The sequence below is a fragment of the Sinocyclocheilus rhinocerous genome, unplaced genomic scaffold (genome assembly GCF_001515625.1).
Source record: "Sinocyclocheilus rhinocerous isolate Xijiao unplaced genomic scaffold, SAMN03320098_v1.1 scaffold2287, whole genome shotgun sequence".
NCBI lineage: Eukaryota > Metazoa > Chordata > Actinopteri > Cypriniformes > Cyprinidae > Sinocyclocheilus > Sinocyclocheilus rhinocerous.
The window spans coordinates 77,464-96,525 of record NW_015638598.1 but is presented as its reverse complement, the minus strand read 5'-3'; the positions used below and the strand labels follow the sequence as shown (position 1 = coordinate 96,525).

At 39.4% G+C, this 19,062-nt stretch overlaps 1 protein-coding gene across 1 annotated transcript in view; it reads right to left on the bottom strand.

The window, feature by feature from the left end:
- Window positions 1-8,613, bottom strand: part of LOC107749909 (trypsin-2-like) — a 38,768-nt gene extending 30,155 nt beyond the window's left edge. Inside the window, exons 1-2 of the mRNA XM_016565134.1 lie at window positions 8,503-8,613; window positions 5,548-5,722 (exon numbers count right to left, since the gene is read on the bottom strand). Coding sequence (XP_016420620.1) covers window positions 5,548-5,722; window positions 8,503-8,613 — 286 coding nt within the window. The remainder of the gene's footprint in view (window positions 1-5,547; window positions 5,723-8,502) is intronic.
- Between the last annotated feature and the right edge of the window lie 10,449 nt (window positions 8,614-19,062).

Here is a 19,062-nt window from a genome sequence, read left to right as displayed (position 1 = left end):
ATATATCTGATGTGTGACATATATAACAAAGTGCAGTAAACGGTAAAACAATTGCGGTACAAATTAGTGTGTTTATTAGTACGTTAATAAATGTAAAATAATTTGAACACAAATACTAGTTTACAACATCCAGCAGCACAATGAACTGTTTTGCACAGCTAAATAGGCTAAATGGAGATTGCTGACATCGCCTCACACACTCAGGTTTACACCAGCTCTTACATTAAAAATAAGCTGGAAAGATAAAAAATTAATAGTTTCCATGGATCTAGTCTTTGCATCTTTTTGTCTGATGTTTGAATCAGGTCTCCTCTTTTGAAATAGAATTGGCTAGATGGCGCTGTCACAAAAAATAGGGTCCTAGAAATGCGGTCCTAGAACTGCAGCCTCCAGTATCGAAGGAACATAGTATTGGGGTTGTTTTTGTTCAGACCGATATGAAATGCGACCCATGTTTTTACCCCTGCAAACATGCAGAGCTGTAAATGTGAACTGGTGAATCGATAAGAAGATAATTCATTATAAAAATCTAAACCATAAAATTTATTTGTTATTTAATTAATATAATAATTTATTGATAATGTTTTTTAATAAATATAATTAATACTTTTGACCCATCCATTTTCTTTAAAGGCTGAAATGTGAAGTGTATCATTTTATAAAACTTTTTGTTTTTGTGAAAACTTGTATCTGAACTGTAAATTTAAAAAAAATTATGCTTTTTACAGTAATTTTACAGTTTAACTCCCTGGGGTCGACGGTCGCGCCGGTGCGACCAGCTCACTTTTTTTAAGATCAGTGCGAAAGACACTAAAAATACTGTTGATTTTGGTCACACAAATAAGTGTTATATATCATTCAAAACTGTTAAGTGTCTACTTTTATTTGTGTAAACTCACAATAACAACAAAACTTTGTGCTTTTGTAAAATAAAGAAAACATACAGTTGTGCTTTTGTAAAATAAAGAAAACATACAGGGTGCGTTCTCTGTCTTCTCTGTCTCCGCGAATATCCATCTGAAACGCGTCACTAAAATTAACTGAAACTCAGCGAATACTGGATACACAGACATGAGAGACATATCTATAGAAAGCTTGGAGTGTCTACTTTTAAATGAAAATGAATCGAAAACAAATATTCTGTGATAAAGTAATCCAATGAAACCAACACGATGTTCAGTCTTTCCCATCTAAACTCATTATCTATAATGTGATCCCGCCCACGAGCGGCCCTTCATATATGTAAATATCCATGTGAGGCGCGCGCACATGTAAACGCCCAATGTAAACAAAGCATGAGGATAGTCAAGTTCATCGCGGCTACTGTTCGTTTTTGGAAGAAGATGCGCTGAGAGGAATAAGCCAGAATTTACCTCAGAAGAAGAACCAGATGCGACGCACGCTTCATCCAGCGGAGGAGATGCATTTTTTTTTTGCATTAGTTCACGTGTTATTGTGACATAAACTTGAACACGTTTACTAGTTGGGTTTTTCCCAAACTATAATTCCTGACTAAAGTGTTTGAAATGAGTAAAACATTTTGAATATGAAAGGTAGCTCATTGTTTCTAAATTTCTTACGTTTTCATGCTCTATATATATAAAACAATACGATATAAAAGTAATATGAGTGTACACTGTAACATGATGAATGCTACGAGTCTATGAATGACTAGACCATGTTTATTATTAAAGGGGTCATATGATGCGATTTCAAGTTTTCCTTTCTCTTTGGAGTGTTACAAGCTGATTGTGCATAGATAAGTGTTTTTTGAACATTAAAGCATGTCAACATATTCTGTTACACCAAATACACAAAATAATGATCTTTAAAAAAGCATCATATGACCCCTTTAATACTCTGTTCACAAATAGATTTTTATAACGTGCTTGTCATGAATCTGGTCCGTGGACTTCCATCCGATCGCCACCAGAGGTCACTCGTCCATCATATTGACTCTCTCACTACACTGACTGTTGCACGTCACCACAGACTACATTTCCCATGCACCATTTCACTAATCACACGCTCACCTGAGACCAATTAGACACACTACATAACACCCATTCAGTTCCTGCTCCGATCGCCGAGTATTGTTCTGCGTTTAGCACTCCCCAAGTGTTAGCTGCTTTACCGAGCCATTCCGTGTTTCTGTTTAGTCTCTAGTTTTGTTTAGCATTTATCTCTCCTCTAGCGATAGCTACATTACTGAGCCATTCCTTTTCCCATTTTTTAGTTTTAGTCTTAGTCTAGTCTTTCCGTGTTGCCTTGTTGTCTGTTTCCTGACCTTCTGCCTGTGTTTATTGGACATAAGTCAAGTCAAGTCACAGTTGTTCGTCATAAGTCAAGTCAAGTCACAGCTGATCGTCATGAGTCAAGTCAGGTCACAGTTGATCGTCATAATTCAAGTCAAGTCACAGTTGTTCGTCATAAGTCAAGTCAAGTCACGGCCGATCTTCAAAAGTCAAGTCAAGTCACAGTGGATCTTCATGAGTTAAGTCAAGTCACAACTGCTCTTTCTGAGTCACATCAAGTGACAGTTGATCGTCATGAGACTCTTGAAACAGCGGCGCCTACTATGATGTTTCCAGAGGTGGCGGCTGATGCTGCAGAACCTCCCAAGGTAGTGGAGTTCACTGCTGTTTCCCCAGAGGTGATGGCGCCCGCTGCAGCTTCTCCAGAGGTGGCGGCGTGTCTGCAGAACCTCCCGAGGCGGCGGCACTCGCTTCAACTCCTTGTACGGTGGTGGCGCCCAGCAAGGCACTCTCAGCCTGTCATGTCGTAGTTGAAGGAACCGTTAATGAACTCTCCCTATTTCCTGATGGTACTGCACTAGAACCTCCAGAGGTGTCAGTAGTATCCGTCTGTGAATCCTCGTCCTGTCCTGTCACGGCTATGGAGGCCGTCTGCAAAGCCTCATCCTGTCCTGTTACGGCTATGGAGGCCGTCTGCGAATTCTCGTCCTGTCCTGTCCTGTCACGGCTATGGAGGCCTTCTGCGAATCCTCGTCCTGTTAACGACTATGGAGGCCGTCTGCGAATTCTCGTCCTGTCCTGCGCCTGATTGTCATAGCAAAGTCCGCATTACCTCCTCTCCTAGGTTCACGAAACGGTCGTCCATAAAATGCATTGCTGTTCTGTTGTAAGTAATCTTAAAGATTCCTAAATGCATCTACTTTCGGAAGGCTAAATAAAGTGCTTTTGCTTTCGCCTAGAAACACACAGCGTCTCCTTGACATGGCTGCTTCAACACTAACTGCGGTTACTGACACCATGCCTTCTTTCTTTGCGTGCACATTTGCGGCGGGATTATGCAAATATTTCCACATAGTGGGGTAGATATGTGGGGGCGTGTTAGAATGAGCCGTTTTAGGGGGGCGTGGCAGAGTCTTAATTTTGATAAAGAATATCTCTTTGGTTTTGAGACTTTAGTCTTTGCAACTTCAGGGATCTTATCTATGCACAATCAGCTTGTAACACTCCAAAGAGAAAGGAAAACTTGAAATCGCATCATATGACCCCTTTAACTCTTCATCTGGTGTGGTAACTTGTCTGTGCCTTTTTGGATGCTTAATGTTCTTTGTTTTCCTGGTGTTTTTTGACTAAGAATTGTACTTTGGATGATTGCTCCCTGTTTCCTGTTCACCTATTGCCTGACTACTGTCTGCTCTATTTTGGATAATGTCCTTTGGATTTTGGACTATTTTTGGCTTGCTTTATTCTCAATAAAGAGCATACCTGCAATTGCATCTGTCTTCTGATCCTTCTCTGACAGAATACTTCATCGACCGCATGGATGCAGCAGGAGAATTTAACTGGCAGCAAGTGATATCTGCTCAACAGCTAGTGATGGGTGAGCAGCAACATCAAATTGCTGAACTCAATGCCAAAATAGAGCTTCTTTCTCAAGCCTTAGTTTCAGCCCCACAGCGTCAGGCGCAACAACCTGTGACAAGTTCCGCAATGCCTCTACCGGAAAAATTCTCAGGTGAAGTCTTGGAATGTAAAGGGTTTTTATTGCAATGTTCTCTGTATTTTGCCAGTCATGAAGGAATATCAGAACAACAGAAAATTGCACGATTTATGAATTTACTGTCTGGAAAGGCATTGAAATGGCCTCTGCAATTTGGGATCAAGGAGGAGCACTTGTGACATCATATCAACATTTCACAGAATTGTTTCATCGTGTGTTTGATCATGCCATTGATGGTAAAGAAGCAGGAGAGCAACTAATGACCCTGTCTCAAGGAGAGCGACGTGTGTCTGAATATGCACTGGAGTTTAGAACCATTGCAGCTGGAAGTGGTTGGAACTCGACCTCATTAAAAACTGCATTTCGCAAAGGACTCAACTCCGATGTTCTCACAGAGCTGGCATGCAGAGATGAACAACTAACACTTGATGCACTAATTGATCTTGCCATCCGTCTAGACCTATTACTTCTGAATCATCCCACATCTAATGTCCAAATGACTTCTCCAAGCCCCATCATGTCAGTTGAACCCATGCAGTTGGGTAGAGCAAGACTCAGTGAAACTGAACGTGAGAGACGGCGTCGAGAGAACTGCTGTTTTTACTGTGGTCAAGCAGGACATCATATCCAACAGTGCTCTCTACGTCCTCCCATTCCCCCAGCTACAAGCAGAAACCAAGTTCCCCGCTCTCAACTGGGGAGTCTATCTCGGGCTCTTAAATTCAATGCATTTACACTACCTATTACTCTGCAACTCTCAAGTTTGTTCTTTGCATTGACAGCGATAATTGACTCAGGAGCTGCAGGAAACTTTATCGACCAGGAAACGGTTACTCAACTTAATATTCCCATGGAACCTCTGCCTAAGCCTAGAAAGATCCAAGCTATTGACGGAGGCCCTATTGGAGGTGGATTTATCAACCACTTCTCCTACAAGTAGGAGCCCTTCATCAAGAATACATTTCTCTGCTGATAACCCAATCTCCTAAACATCCCCTAATTCTGGGTCTTCCTTGGATGGAAATTCACAATCTTCAGTTGTCCTGGTCAGACAAACAACTCACCCGCTGGAAGAAATGGCAAGAATTCCACAGAATCAAATTCCTGCCTCCTGTCCTCCTAACAAATGTTTTGTTCCTCTTCATTTACGTGATAGACTCATTATCTGGGGTCACACTTCTGTTGCCACTGGCCATCCTGGCATTCAATGCACTTACCAGTTATTGAGGGAAAAATACTGGTGGACTAATATGCTATCTGATATTCGCCGTGTGGTATCATCATGCTCAACCTGTGCACAAGCTAAAGTGCCAAGAACACTGCCTACTGGAAAGCTCCTGCCACTACCCACACCCCAACGTCCATGGACCCATATAGCCATTGATTTTCTCACAGATGTACCAGAATCCAGTGGTAATACAGCAATTTTGGTCATTATAGACAGATTCTCAAAGTCTTTACGTCTGATTCCTCTGGTTAACCTGCCTTCGGCATTTACCACTGCAGAACTCTTGTTTAATCATGTGTTCAGGTATTTTGGGATACCTGAGGATATTGTGAGTGACCGAGGACCACAGTTCACTTCTCGTGTGTGGGAAAGCTTTATGGAGAAACTGGGGGTAACCGTGAGTCTAACATCAGGATACCACCCACAAGCTAACGACCAGGTGGAACGAGCAAACCAAGAAATTGGTCGTTTCCTCCGCACTTTCTGTTCCACCAACCCAGAAGACTGGTCCCGGTTTCTGCCCTGGGCAGAATATGCCCAGAATTCTTTACGTCATTCAACCACCCAACTCACTCCGTTTCAGTGTGTTCTTGGATTCCAGCCTCCACTACTGCCATGGAATGATAACCCCACAGATTCTCCCTGTGACGCCAGATTGTCATAGACTTTGCTATGACAATCTGGCGCTTCTGAATCAGCGACTGTAAAGTATGTTTTGTTATTAGTTTAAGTATTTGCTATTGACTGTTCAAATGCAGAGTTTTGCGCAGCGCAGAGTAATGCATTGTGTGTGTGTAGAGCAGACTGTGCTTGTCAAAGGAGGGGGCTTTGTTGAAAACGACGTGTTTGAGAGAGGCGGGGCATAGAGGACCTACAATAATGTACAGTATTTGAAAAATAATGTGTTTTTTGAACATTAAAGCATGTCAACATATTCTGTTACACCAAATACACAAAATAATGATCTTTAAAATAGCATCATATAACCCCTTTAAAAATAACCCCCTTCAAAAATTTGGGAAACCGAGCGCGTCTTGGCCTCCTTAAACTTCACGACCACCATCTCGACGGAAGTGCCGAAAAGCTTCGAAGGGGAAACCGGTGCATCAAGAAGAAAGCCCTTCTCTTTCGACCCGTTATCCACCAGACTCACCCATATGGGATTACAATTCTGCGCGCGAAAGATCATATTTTGAGCGCACAAAAGTGCAGTTCATTTTTAGTCCATCTCGAGATTTTATCTGTAGAAGATAACCTGCTTAATAATTATGCACACCTGAATATAAGACATTTTTCACTTCCAGCCTTCATGAATAATTATATATCAATTATAAATGATTAAATACCAGATTAATAGTAGTTATTAAGATTGATGTCGTTTGGAATTGGTAAAATGTGCTTGGAAAAAAATATGATCAGAATATCAACTTGCATAATTATGCATGCACTGTATTTTTCCTCTTCTGCTGTCGAGGTAATGCAAGGAATGTTGTGATTGGTTGTCAAGGCAGCCAATCAGAATTTAGCAGCCTCGTCTCTGATTGGCTGGAATTATGGCACATTGTAACGCTGGGTTGTGTTGAGCACGCGAGCTGTTGGCATTTAGCGAGCACTGAGGGCGGGCATCAGGTGAGCAGCTAGTGAAACGTTGCATGCGCAATAGAGAAGGTCTGCACACATCCAAAAACTTATTTTAAATGCAAAATTGATTTTCGTGCGCTCGAAATACTTCTTTGCGAGACAAAATTTTCTCCACAAAACTTTTGCGCGCTCAAAATATGATCTTTCGCACGCAGAATTGTGGCAGAATTGTAATCCCATACACCCACAGATGTCTCTGTAACCACCATGACCACCATGGATCTGCCAATGGCAGTGGCGGCCTGCTTAGTGGCACGGAGAGCAAGATCCGTGGTGCGACGTAACTCAGCCACCTCATCAGGGGATAGACCCTGCCTTTATCCACTTTCAGCAGATCAGCCTGAAGCACCCAAGTAGATATAACTGCAGACCGGAGATCTCCAAAATGGGACGTGAACTCCAAAAGTGGGCAGAACCTCCAAAATGGGGCGGGGTCTCCTCGTGCAAAAACGTTCACCATTGGCTCTGGCTCCAGCCAATTGTTATTGACTTACATTTCAAAATAAAACTTTATAAATTTAACATTGTTTCTAGTTGATCTAAAATAAAGGCGTGAACACCAAAGGTGGGCAGAACCTCCAAAATGGGGCGGGGTCTCCTCGCGCAAAGACTTTCACCATTGGCTCTGGCTCCAGCCAATTGTTATTGACTTACATTTCAAAATAAAACTTTATAAATGTAACATTGTTTCTAGTTCATCTAAAATAAAATATGCTATATAAGTAAATATTCTCCGTGAGAGCAGAGCCCAAAGCTCTTGGCCAGTGGTGTTTGGACTGGAGTTTGAACCTCTGCTTCATGATATAAACGGGAATCACCCACGAGCTCTCCCGCAGCGCAGGGGAAAGATTTTACTCTATCGCTTTGTTCTAAGCAACAGGGGCGTCCCGGGGCTCGAAATTCGCAGGGTAGGAGGGGGTTGTGATGCTGGGTGTAACTAAAAAGGTGCCATTGTCCGGTGAGGTCCGGTTGGGGAGTTACGGAATGATCTCATATCGCATAATCTTATTAACTGTTTATCTCCTGAAGCATCTTTCTTTACCACGCTATTCAGCGCCAATCCCACCGTGCAGTCAATTTCACTGGTTAAGGTTAGGGTCAGGTGTGGGGTAGGTTTAGGGGTTAGAATGTTTTGTAGTATAGTGTAGGAAAGCAACATTTTAATTGACACAACCAATAAAATCTTTAGAATCAACTGTAGGGCGGAGTTTGCACTGAAGTGGATTGGGGGAAAAAAATTGCGCATGCGTGTCATGTGCCTGTCTGACAATGGGAGGAAGCCACACCCTATTTTGGAGCTCCCACCCCGTTTTGGAGTTCCCGCCCCCATTTGGAGATCTCCGGGCTGCAGTTATACCCTTCTTGAAGCACTGCCCTGGTGTGCAACGAGGCTGCAGCCTGACCTGCTGCTGCGTATGCCCTGCCATTCAAACGAGATGTATCCTGAAGGGGTTTGGATGGCAGGGAGGGAGCCTTAAGAGAAGATGTCTCCCCCATAGATAGATAGCAGGCCAGTGTCTCTTCAACAGGGGGCATTTTCTCATAACCATTCTCACGCATCCCCTTGATGTTGAAATTAATCTGTGGATGCGGAACGAGAATGGATTTTTCCAAGCCTTCTCGATCTCCACATGAAGATCGGGAAGGAATGGAAGGCTCACCTGAGCTGGAGGGCTATGGCTAGAAAGAAAACGCTCATCGAGGCAGCCTCGAGGCGTCACTTTCTTGGCCCTCTTCCATGGCAAGTCAAGCCTCACCGTGGCACGATCCATAACCTCAAGCAGCTCATAATACGCATGAGGGGTTAACTAAATTGCTGATAGGGAAAAATTTCCCGTCAGGTCCTTTCCATGTTCTCACCGCGACCGCAACGCGCAGCATGCATTTAGCTCCCGCACAAATGCTAGATTACCTCAGAAATCAAGCGAGAATGGAAACCACTGCCGCGAATGCGACGCTATTCCCGAGAGAGGCGAACGCACTCATGCAAACGCTATCTACCAACTCAGGTAGATGGTGAAGTATTCACCTCCCCCTCAGTAGTCCCCCTCAAGCCGTCTCCTCGTGAGACGAGTGCGTTCAATTCATGCTTATGCCTCACAAGAAATAAGAAATGAATGCAGAACGCATCCAACTCCTTCGAGAGCTGAACGCGCTTGCTCTTCACCACACACACAGCACACGAGCCGTGTGAAACCGCAGGTATCAGAGCAAAGCCTCTGGCGAGAGAACATGTACTCCTAGTCGTGTTTAACTTAACACTAACGTAAACAAATGATCAGTGAAGACGAAGAAGAAGATGACGTGTTATCCCGGCGCCCTTTTATACTGTGATATGCGCAGGGTAATTATGTCATATGCTGTCGCCGGCCAATGTTATTGTCGTTTTTAGATGTATGCTTCAGACATCGGTCATGCTGAAGGCATTCCCCATAGCGACCCTTAGAGGATGCAGTTCGAAGTTCCCTCGAAAGGGAACCTCCATGTCCTGTAGATTCTTCAGTTTTCCAGCATATTTTGCATATTTGAACCCTTTCCAGCAGTGACTGTATGATTTTTGAGATCCATCTTTTCACACTGAGGACAATTGAGGGACTCAAACACAACTATTAAAAAAGGTTCAAACATTCACTGATGCTCGAGGAGGAAACATGATGCATTAAGAGGATGAACATGTCCAAATATTTCTTATTTTTTTTAATATAATTTTTTTTTCATTTAGTACTGCCCTTCGGAAGCAACAGAAGATACTTGCATGTTTCCCGGAAGACAAATTAAGTACAATTTACCTTGATCTTCAGATTCAAAAAGTTTTCATCCCCCTGGCTATAAATGCATCGTGTTTCCTTCTGGAGCATCAGTGACTGTTTGAAGCTTCTGTAATAGTTGTGTTTGAGTCCCTCAATTGTCCTCAGTGTGAAAAGATGGATCTCAAAATCATACAGTCACTGCTGGAAAGGGTTCAAATATGCAAAAGATGCTGGAAAACTGAAGAATCTGCAGGAGCTGGAGGATTTTTCTGAAGAACAGTGCTCAGTTTAACTGTTCAGAACAAACAAGGAACTCTTGAACAACCATCACAAAAAAAAAAAAACAGTCGTAGATCATCCAGGTAACCAAACACAGTATTAAGAACCAAGGGTTCCCAAACTTTTGAAGGAGGTTATTTTAATAATTTCAGCTATTTGTCTTGTGTGGACTAAATGTAAACATCATATTTTATGTAAAATATCTTACTCAGGACAGTACTAAATACACAGTATTAAGAACCAAGGGTTCCCAAACTTTTGAAGGGGGTTATTTTAATAATTTCAGCTATTTTTTTGTCTTGTGGACTATATGTAAACATCTTTTATGTAAAATATCTTACTCAGGACAGTACTAAATAAAAAATAACATGCATTTTGTATGATCTCTCTAATTTTGTTAAAATTATTCGCATTTTCACAGCTTCTGCAAGGGGTTCCCAAACTTTCGCATGCAACCGTATGTATAAGTGACCAGTAGCGTGTTTAGGCACCACGCAACCCACGCAATTGCATGGGGCCCCTGTGGAACACGATTTCTTCCGATGGGAGTCGAGAACCGGCATTTTTTTTGGACCGGTGCGTAATTGGGTCAATGCCGGACTACCGATAAGCTTCAGGACAAACAAAACTGTTATCGATACGTGTGTTGTTTTATCTCTAAGCTGCTCTCATAAACCAATCTCAAGCTGATGACGCCTGCCGTGAGAGGTTTGGCATGACATGCAGTGGCACCAACTTATAATCGGCGCGGGTAAAATAATTATAATGCTGAAGTTGAGGTAGAATTCATATTTCTTCATTAAATAACTTACAAAATAATTTTAAAACTTTATGTGAGGCCTAATTTACAAACAGCAGGAGTTTTCCGCAAGCTCTCTGTTCCCTCTCAAAATGCGCAAATGGCTTCATATCACCACATCGCGTCTGCACTATAAGCGAGCTGCACACTGCACAGTTGACACAGGAATTGTCACAGTTTACATGCATCGTTACTAAAGTTTATAATTTGCATTTCTTTTTAGGTCTGGCCAGTATTTAAACCATTCAGCAAAAATCCTCCCTGAGAAAGTCAATATTTTAATTTTCTTAAATAAGAATCGCTAGAGACGCCAGAATTCTCTATTACAGGGGTTCTCAAACCTCTCCATGAAGTACCCCCAGCACTGCACGTTTTGTATGTCTCCCTATATCTGACACACCCACTTCAGGTCTTGCAGTCTCCATTAATGAGCTGATGAGTTGAATCAGGTGTGATAAATGAGGGAGACATACAAAATGTGCAGGGCAGGGGGTACTCCAGGACAGGTTTGAGAACCACTGCTCTATTATATTCTGTTGTGCTCCTATGCACATGATGTTCAAATATGTTGTGCTATGGTATGCTGAGGAAATCTCTCTCTCTCTTTGAAGGGCCTTTTTATTTAAAAAATGTGCTTTATGTGCCTTTTTCTGTTTGCTTGGAGGGATTTGAAAACTGCAGTAATAAAATAACTTGAAATTTTCAACATCTTTTTAAATCATTTATCGTATCGGTATTGATATAATGTAAACGATACCCATCCCTACCCCGGAATTGATCGCAAAATCCACCCAGGGGCTTCAGAAATGTGATTAAGTAAAAGTAGTGAATTTAAATTGTACTAGAATAAACTACAGATACCCCAAAATAATACTTAAGTACAGTAATCAAGTAAAATTACTCAAGTATTTTACACCCCTGAGTGCAGCTGTGTCTTTAATTGCTTAAAAGGGTCATATGATGCGATTTCAATTTTTCCTTTCTCTTTGGAGTGTTACAAGCTCTTGGTGCATAAAGAAGATCTGTAAAGTTGCAAAGACTAAAGTCTCAAATCCAAAGAGATATTCTTTATAAAATTAAGCCAACCACGCCTACCTAAAACGGCTCGTTCTAACACGCCCCCAACATGTCTACGTCACGATGTGGGAAGATGTGCATAACGCCGCCCAAATGTTCACACAAAGAAAGAAGGCGTAACTTTTATTCTCACTGTAGTATTGTTGCCGCTGCCGCCATGTCGTGAAGACGCTGTGTGCTTCGTTGTGAAAGCGAAACTACTTTCAAAAGAGGACGATATCCGCTTCGTCATACCTGGAGCTGATCCTTCCAAAAGAGGACGATATCGCTTCGTCATGCCTGGAGCTGATCTGTGCTGGTCGCTGAGGAAATACATCAACTTCGCGCCGGATCGGCTTTCACTGTGGACGAAGCGGAGTCCAGCGGGTCGTCACATGTGGTTGCCGCAGGCATCACAATATGGTAAGGGACGTAACATTTCCGTCACACGCTTGAGGTATTCAGCCAATCACAATGCACTGGATAGCTGGCCAATCAGCGTACACCTTGCTTTTCAGACTGATGAGCTTTGTAAAAATCGACGCGTTTCAGAAAGGCGGGGCATAGAGGAGAAACAATAATGTACAGTATGTGGAAAATAATGTGTTTTTTTAAACTTAAACCGCATAAACATTGCATTACACCAAATACACCAAATAATGTTATTTTTAGCAACGTCATATGACCCCTTTAACTATTGTTATTTCTGTTCATTTACTAATTGAGTATTGTTATTTCTGTTTGTTTAGAACCACTCATACTAAAGCTATACCCCAAACTGCTCAGTGCTACGCTGCCATACCCTATGCTACTTGTGCTGCAGTTGTTCACTCAGCAAATTACAAAGACTGTAAATGCCTCTACCATCCGCAAGTCATTAAAGTGTACTTTGTCTCTGACAGGTCGACTTATGTCAGCTCAATATCCACCAGCACCCACACTAGTCTATGCTACAGTCTCCATAGTTGAGTTTTTCCACAATTGATTCTGCTATACAAATATAAATATAATGCAATATGAATATGCTCTAGAAGTAAATGTGACTTGACTTGATTGTAGACATACAGCAATTTAGCAATTAACTCATGAAACAAATTATCTGGCTATAAACTGTTTATAGTTGTAATATTAAATATTTATTGAAATCAAAATATAATTTTTTTTATAATGTAGTATACTTATAAGATTAAAACAGTAACATAATAGGCAGTAAAAAAATGTGGACACGGTTCATTCTTTATTCAAGCATTTTAACCATGTCTTTTAACCAGGTTTTTAAAAGCCTAAGAAACAAATTTACTGAAGTGTGTTGTGCATGTCTTTTCAAAGGTTCTTTGTAATTCAATTGCTTGTCAGTTATTAAAGAATGGAAGCAAATACTATTAAACTTATATCTAATTTTGTCATGATATAGACTTTTTAAATGTTTTTTTTTACCTGCTATGTTGAGAAGTATGGCTCCAGCAACACTCAAAGCTATGTTAAGCTTCATAGTTATCACCTGGTCTGTGATCTGACTGTTGTTTCCTCAACTGTAAGGTTTCTAATGAGATGTAAAGCAAGAACCGCCACATTTATCAATAGTTGTCTGGCCCCACCCCCCATTACATTTATCTCATATTCTGAGGTTTTTCATTGGTGTCCGTTTTGCATGTAATCCTGCAATCCATCTTCATATGGATGGTGGATTAAATATATGAAAATGTCTGTGAATGTTAGATTTGGTAGGGTTTTGATATTTGTAAAAATGTTTTCTGGGACCTGGTATAAATTAAATCCAGTGATCTATGTTTTTTTCTCAGTATCCCTGTTAATGTGTTTTAGTGTTTGATGCTATCAAACATCTGAATGATTTGGTAGGGTCTGTGCCAGGGCCGGAGTGGGAGTCATTTTCAGCCCTGGAGTTTCATGCCTTAGAGCGGCCCACTTCAGTTCACGACTGACTATAGCTATTACAATAATGTAATGCAAACTTCAGTATATAAGTCTGCAATAGCGTACTGTTCTCTACAGACTTGTAATTCATTATATATTTCTACAGCGTTGTTTTTTGTTTTACTTGCCACCTATGCGCTTTCTATTATACATTTTTTTTATCTATAATTTTTTTGCTTGCATATCTCTAACAAAATATTTGTAGGCCTACTGTACCATAATGTCTGCCTGCAGTTAAAACGTTCTCAGAAATAATCACATTTGTTTTAGTTAACCTATATTCTAAAAATAATTGTAATGTCATACAAAAAAAAAAGTAATCGGCCTGAGTAAATTGTACCATTATAAAATCGTGGATGCACAAGTAGTGTAGTAATTTAGGAGGTGAAAATACTGTGAAATTACATACATACAAATGGCAAGAAATTTGACAACTGAACGTCTATGAAACATCTATGCACTTAAACATTTTTTTAACTAAAATGGCTATTATTGCAACCATATAGCCTATGAAATGCATATTTTTCAATTAAAGAAAACTTGTGGGCTGAGTGTGGGCTGCTTCTGGTGCTTGGATTTCTACTTCAATAAAATGAGGTCCAAGTTTAATAATGCGCTAGATGTTAAATTTTTTAAAATGTATTTTCCTCTCTATCTAACAGCCTTAACTTACAATAGTGAAAGACGTCTCCCCTCAGGTAGATTAAATGTTTTCCTGCCTTACTAAATTTTTGGCTCATGATCAATAAATTGCATTCGCCCAAACTGATTTGCCAAAATCAAATCGCGGACGTAAGCGCGAGTCCTGCTCGCTGTGAAACAGGAGCAGCCAGCAGAGGATTCAGCTTGGTCTTAAAGCCTTCATCAAACGGCTACGTTTACAAATAAAACAATATTTTGCGCAAAAGTAATGATTAATTATCAGTTGAGAATTTGTTATTCATATGGTCTGGTGGTCATATGGCGTATGCCCGCGAATACGGGACAAACTGTGTTATAGCTTTCATACGGGACGCTTCTTTGATGCCTTCAATACGGGCATCCATATTTCAACCCCATAGCAGTGGCATGACAGTACCGGCACTCGCGACCAAATTGAATTTTCCCGGTGCTCCCGATTAGCCAATCCGGGCCTGGTCTGTGCTATTTTTTTTAAAACTGCAATAAAAATGACGTTAGAAGCACCCATTGCCAAAAAAATTCTAATACATATCTTAAATACCAGTTAATTGTGGTAAAAGAAATCTTAAAATGTTGGGAAGCAGCATTTATTTCTTATTTAATATGCAAGTCAGAAGCCTCTCCTTCACCATCGAGTAGGGATGTAACAGTGCACCCCGAGCCAGTTGAAAATCGATTGGTTGAGTTGTTAAACCAGGTATTGGCAACCTTTTGGGCATGTGCCATTTTTTATTTTTCTGGTTAACCACTGTGCCAATAAGCCACCCCCACTGTTTTCTTTAATGCATGCTGTATTTATATAGTACATAATGATTTTTTAATGTTCAGATAAAAAATCTGTTTTTGATTATCATACAAATATTGCAGAATCTTAAATATTTCTGAAGCATTTTTTCATACATTGTTTTTTTACTTTTCAAAATCCTAAAAGTTTCTTTATTTTAATGTTTAAATTAGACAGATTTACAGTGTGACCCTAATGAACGCCACTGTATGTTTTGTGTGACAAGGCCAATTGTACATTAATGTTATAAATATAATAAAGAACTCATACTAGGGCCATTTTTTAACCATATCTTGAATTTTGGGTGCAAAAGACAATCTTGGGAGATTATCTTCTATTTTTTGTATTTGGCCCGCTGTATTTCTATGTTTGCGCAGCATCAAAAACCACGTAGACTCTGATCACTGATGCTGCTGGTTTAATTTATGGCAGCGGCTATTTGCACTAAATGTAAATAGCAATTAGATGCTATTTACACTAAGTAAAAATAGCATATTTTCTTAGCGATGGATGCTATTTACACTATGTTAAAATAGCAGGATTTTCTGCTATTTATACTACTTGGGCCTATTGCAAATAGTGGCAATTATCTACCTCAGTATTGTAGTACATTATAAAACAGTATGCAATAATAACTTTTTGAGTGTAAATTTTAATTTTAATTCAAATTATTTAATGGATGCCACCTTATTGGGACAATAAAGCCCTCCCTACACCTACCCTAACCCTACCCGATACTTTATTTTCAACTTTTTGATTATTTCCTTTATTTTCAATGAAAATAAATGCTTTTCTGATGTGATTTTGAAAAGGGGAAAAAAGTTTTCCAAAAGGCGGATTCGAACCAGGGTCGATCGTGTCAAAATGAATAAGACACACGTTTTTACCATCTGCGCCACTGGAGCTGAAAACTGTTTATTGTCTTTTGTAATGTTGACTAGCCGAATCACACATTGGTGGGCGGTGTTAGTGTACTTAGCCTCTGCCTTAATTTATTTTGCAATTATTTGTTTTCCGTAAATAATTTAATTACAGCTGTTATAAAGTCTAGTCATGCCGATTCATGCAGTTTAAGTCATGTCAAGCCTCGAGACATTGGATCTCAAGTAATTTTCATTATTTAGTCAAGCAAGTCACAAGTCCTTAAATTTGAGACTTGAGACAGACTTGAGCCAAGTTATATAACTTGAGTCCTCCACCTCTAATATATCATACCTCCAGATGGAACATAATGAACGCTTGCTTGCCAGGGCCAAGGCCCCTCAACTGAACTTTTCCCTCCAACAGTCTTGGGGTAGACAAGGCTTGGTCGCACACTGATGAGAAAAAAAGAGGTTTGGGGATTCAGTGTGGGAGATAAGATCAACATAAAACTTTGTGCTCTTTTTGTAATCTTTTATTGACGTGTAACAACTTGCTCTTCATTTAAAACCACTCCCTTCCTAACACCTGTCATATGATTGAATCATCTCTAAATGGATAAAATCGAGTTACCTTATGTCTCTTATTTACTGAACATGCATTTGTATGTTCATTAAGAGTGCAGAAGCTTACCATCTAGCTGGCAGAGAGAGACTATTGAGAATAAAAGAAGAAAAACAAATAATACTTAACTGATTAGAAACATTTAAAGTGAGTGAAAGAGATTGGTTGTAGACTATTACAGAACTGATAAACTGGTTTGAAAAGCCTCCAATCAATATTTCACAATTACAACAACATTGTTAAAGGCTTAGTTCATCCATATAATAATAATAATAATAAAAATTCTGTCATATAATAATAACAATAAAAATTCTGTCATTATGTACTCATTTCGACATCATTCTAATCCTGTGCAAATTTCTTACTGTTAAGAAACAAAAAAGGAGGAATTTTGAATAATGTACTGTTGGCTGTTGAATGGGGACTAAAGCTTTTTAAGTTTAAGAAAGACACAAAAACAGTATAAAGTGCACTGTAAAATAAATAAATAAATAAAACCCACAAAAAATTAAAACACACCAAAATTAACATTTGTAATTTTGTTAACTGTAAGATACAGTACCATAGGGTGAAAAAAATATTAGTATTAAATATATCGGATTTAATGGAACAAAACACTTTTACGGTAAAATAACAAAAAAAATGGTTTTGGAAGTAAAAAGTATGGATTAAAACCTATATTGTATTCAACAAGTATTATTTTGATTGTTTTAACAGATATTGTTAATATCTGTTTTTGTTAGTAAAAATATGAATCACCCTGTAATTGATGGCTAAAAAACAGTAAAAGAACATTCATGATATCACATTTGATTACATTTTTTTTATTTAATTAAATAGTTATGTTTTTTTTTTAATCTGTTCTGAACATCAGGGTGTTTTACGTTACATTTCATTTTGTGTGGGTCGTAGGTCATGTTGGTAATGATCTATATGCTTTATACAAGCACTAAAATGACTTTCCAGAAACATTGTCACATATTTTACAGTGTATCATAAAAATATCAGACTGAAATCGTGAATTACTTATCGATAATCATTAACTCCTTTGAGCTGGCAACCACTGCAATGGGAGTTTCTGTGAACTTCAGGCCAATACATAAATCATTCAGACTAGTTTTGTGAACCGAATCAAGTGATTTATTGTAAAGACTCAAAAGAACACTTTGTTCATCGCTTCTCTCATGAACTCGAATGAACAAAAAGCTTGGGTGAATGTCAACATTTTTCAGTTAATAATTACATCTCTCTTCAACTTTATGAGAACTTGTACAGCACAATTTTCCTCTTAAACAAAGAGCCCTGAGATTATCATTACAGATCGAATTATACGACAGACTGATTCATCCATTTGGAAAAGTGAAGAGTATCTGTTCATTCAGTTAATGAGAAATTTTACATTAAAACAAAACATTTTTGTAAAACTTACAGGTTGCTGGAAGATTGTACATTGAAGTTTAAGAATGAAACAAAAGCAGTAAAAAGTACAGCAGTCTGGCCACTGCTGACTTTGCTATTCATTTGAGTCTGTCCATGACATCTTCACCAGCTTTTGGTGATAAGGATTATAAGATATGAAGATAAAGTTGCAAATTACATAACTGAGCCCTTGAACTTGGATTTAGATAGATCTATAGATGGATTTATAGTAATCTAAGAGTTATGAAGGGGAAAATGCAATTGTAAACTGTAGTCCAGGGAGGAATGATATTTATATCTTGACTCTTAGGCATTTTAGTGGAGCTTTTAAATGATTGAAGATAATATATTCCACATAAAGGTGTTTCTTCTGGGGATTTTTTTTAGCCCTGTGGACTTTTATAAATTAAATTAATATTTGTATACATACAAAGTTGTGAGACCCCAAGGATGCACCATCGACCGGGGCATGATAAGTAGAGATGGCAGCAACATAAACTTTTACGGTAGAAACTGACTTATTGTCATCTAAGAGATGTTGCAAAAAACTCAATACTTTTGGCACAGTACAATGAACTGGGTCAAGTCCTTGTTCCCCACACCAAGATGAAAAAATCCTCCAATGAACAGCATAAAGCTGTCGTGTTGAAGGAGCCCTAGCGTTACCAGTAGTGTTCAGAACTGCTGGCTCACAATCAGTTAAAGGTCACATATTTTACACCTTTCTGGAGTTTTATTTTAAGTCTTGATGTCCTTAAGAATATATATTTGCGGTATAAGTACCAAAAACCACCTCAATATATTTTTACAGCTCCTCTCTCAGGAGCTCTGCAAAGAACAGTTCGATTTTGGCCTGTCTAATTAATATTCATGAGCCTCTCTTCTGATTGGCCTGTTGTTCTCTGAGTGACGCACGGTCAGGCCAACCACAGGTAACTAGAGTCATGTATGCTGTAGCCTGCTGTGGATTGGTGATACTCACAAGTAAGGTCAATAGAAACACCGGTAATGATGGTCACTGCTGAGGGAACTG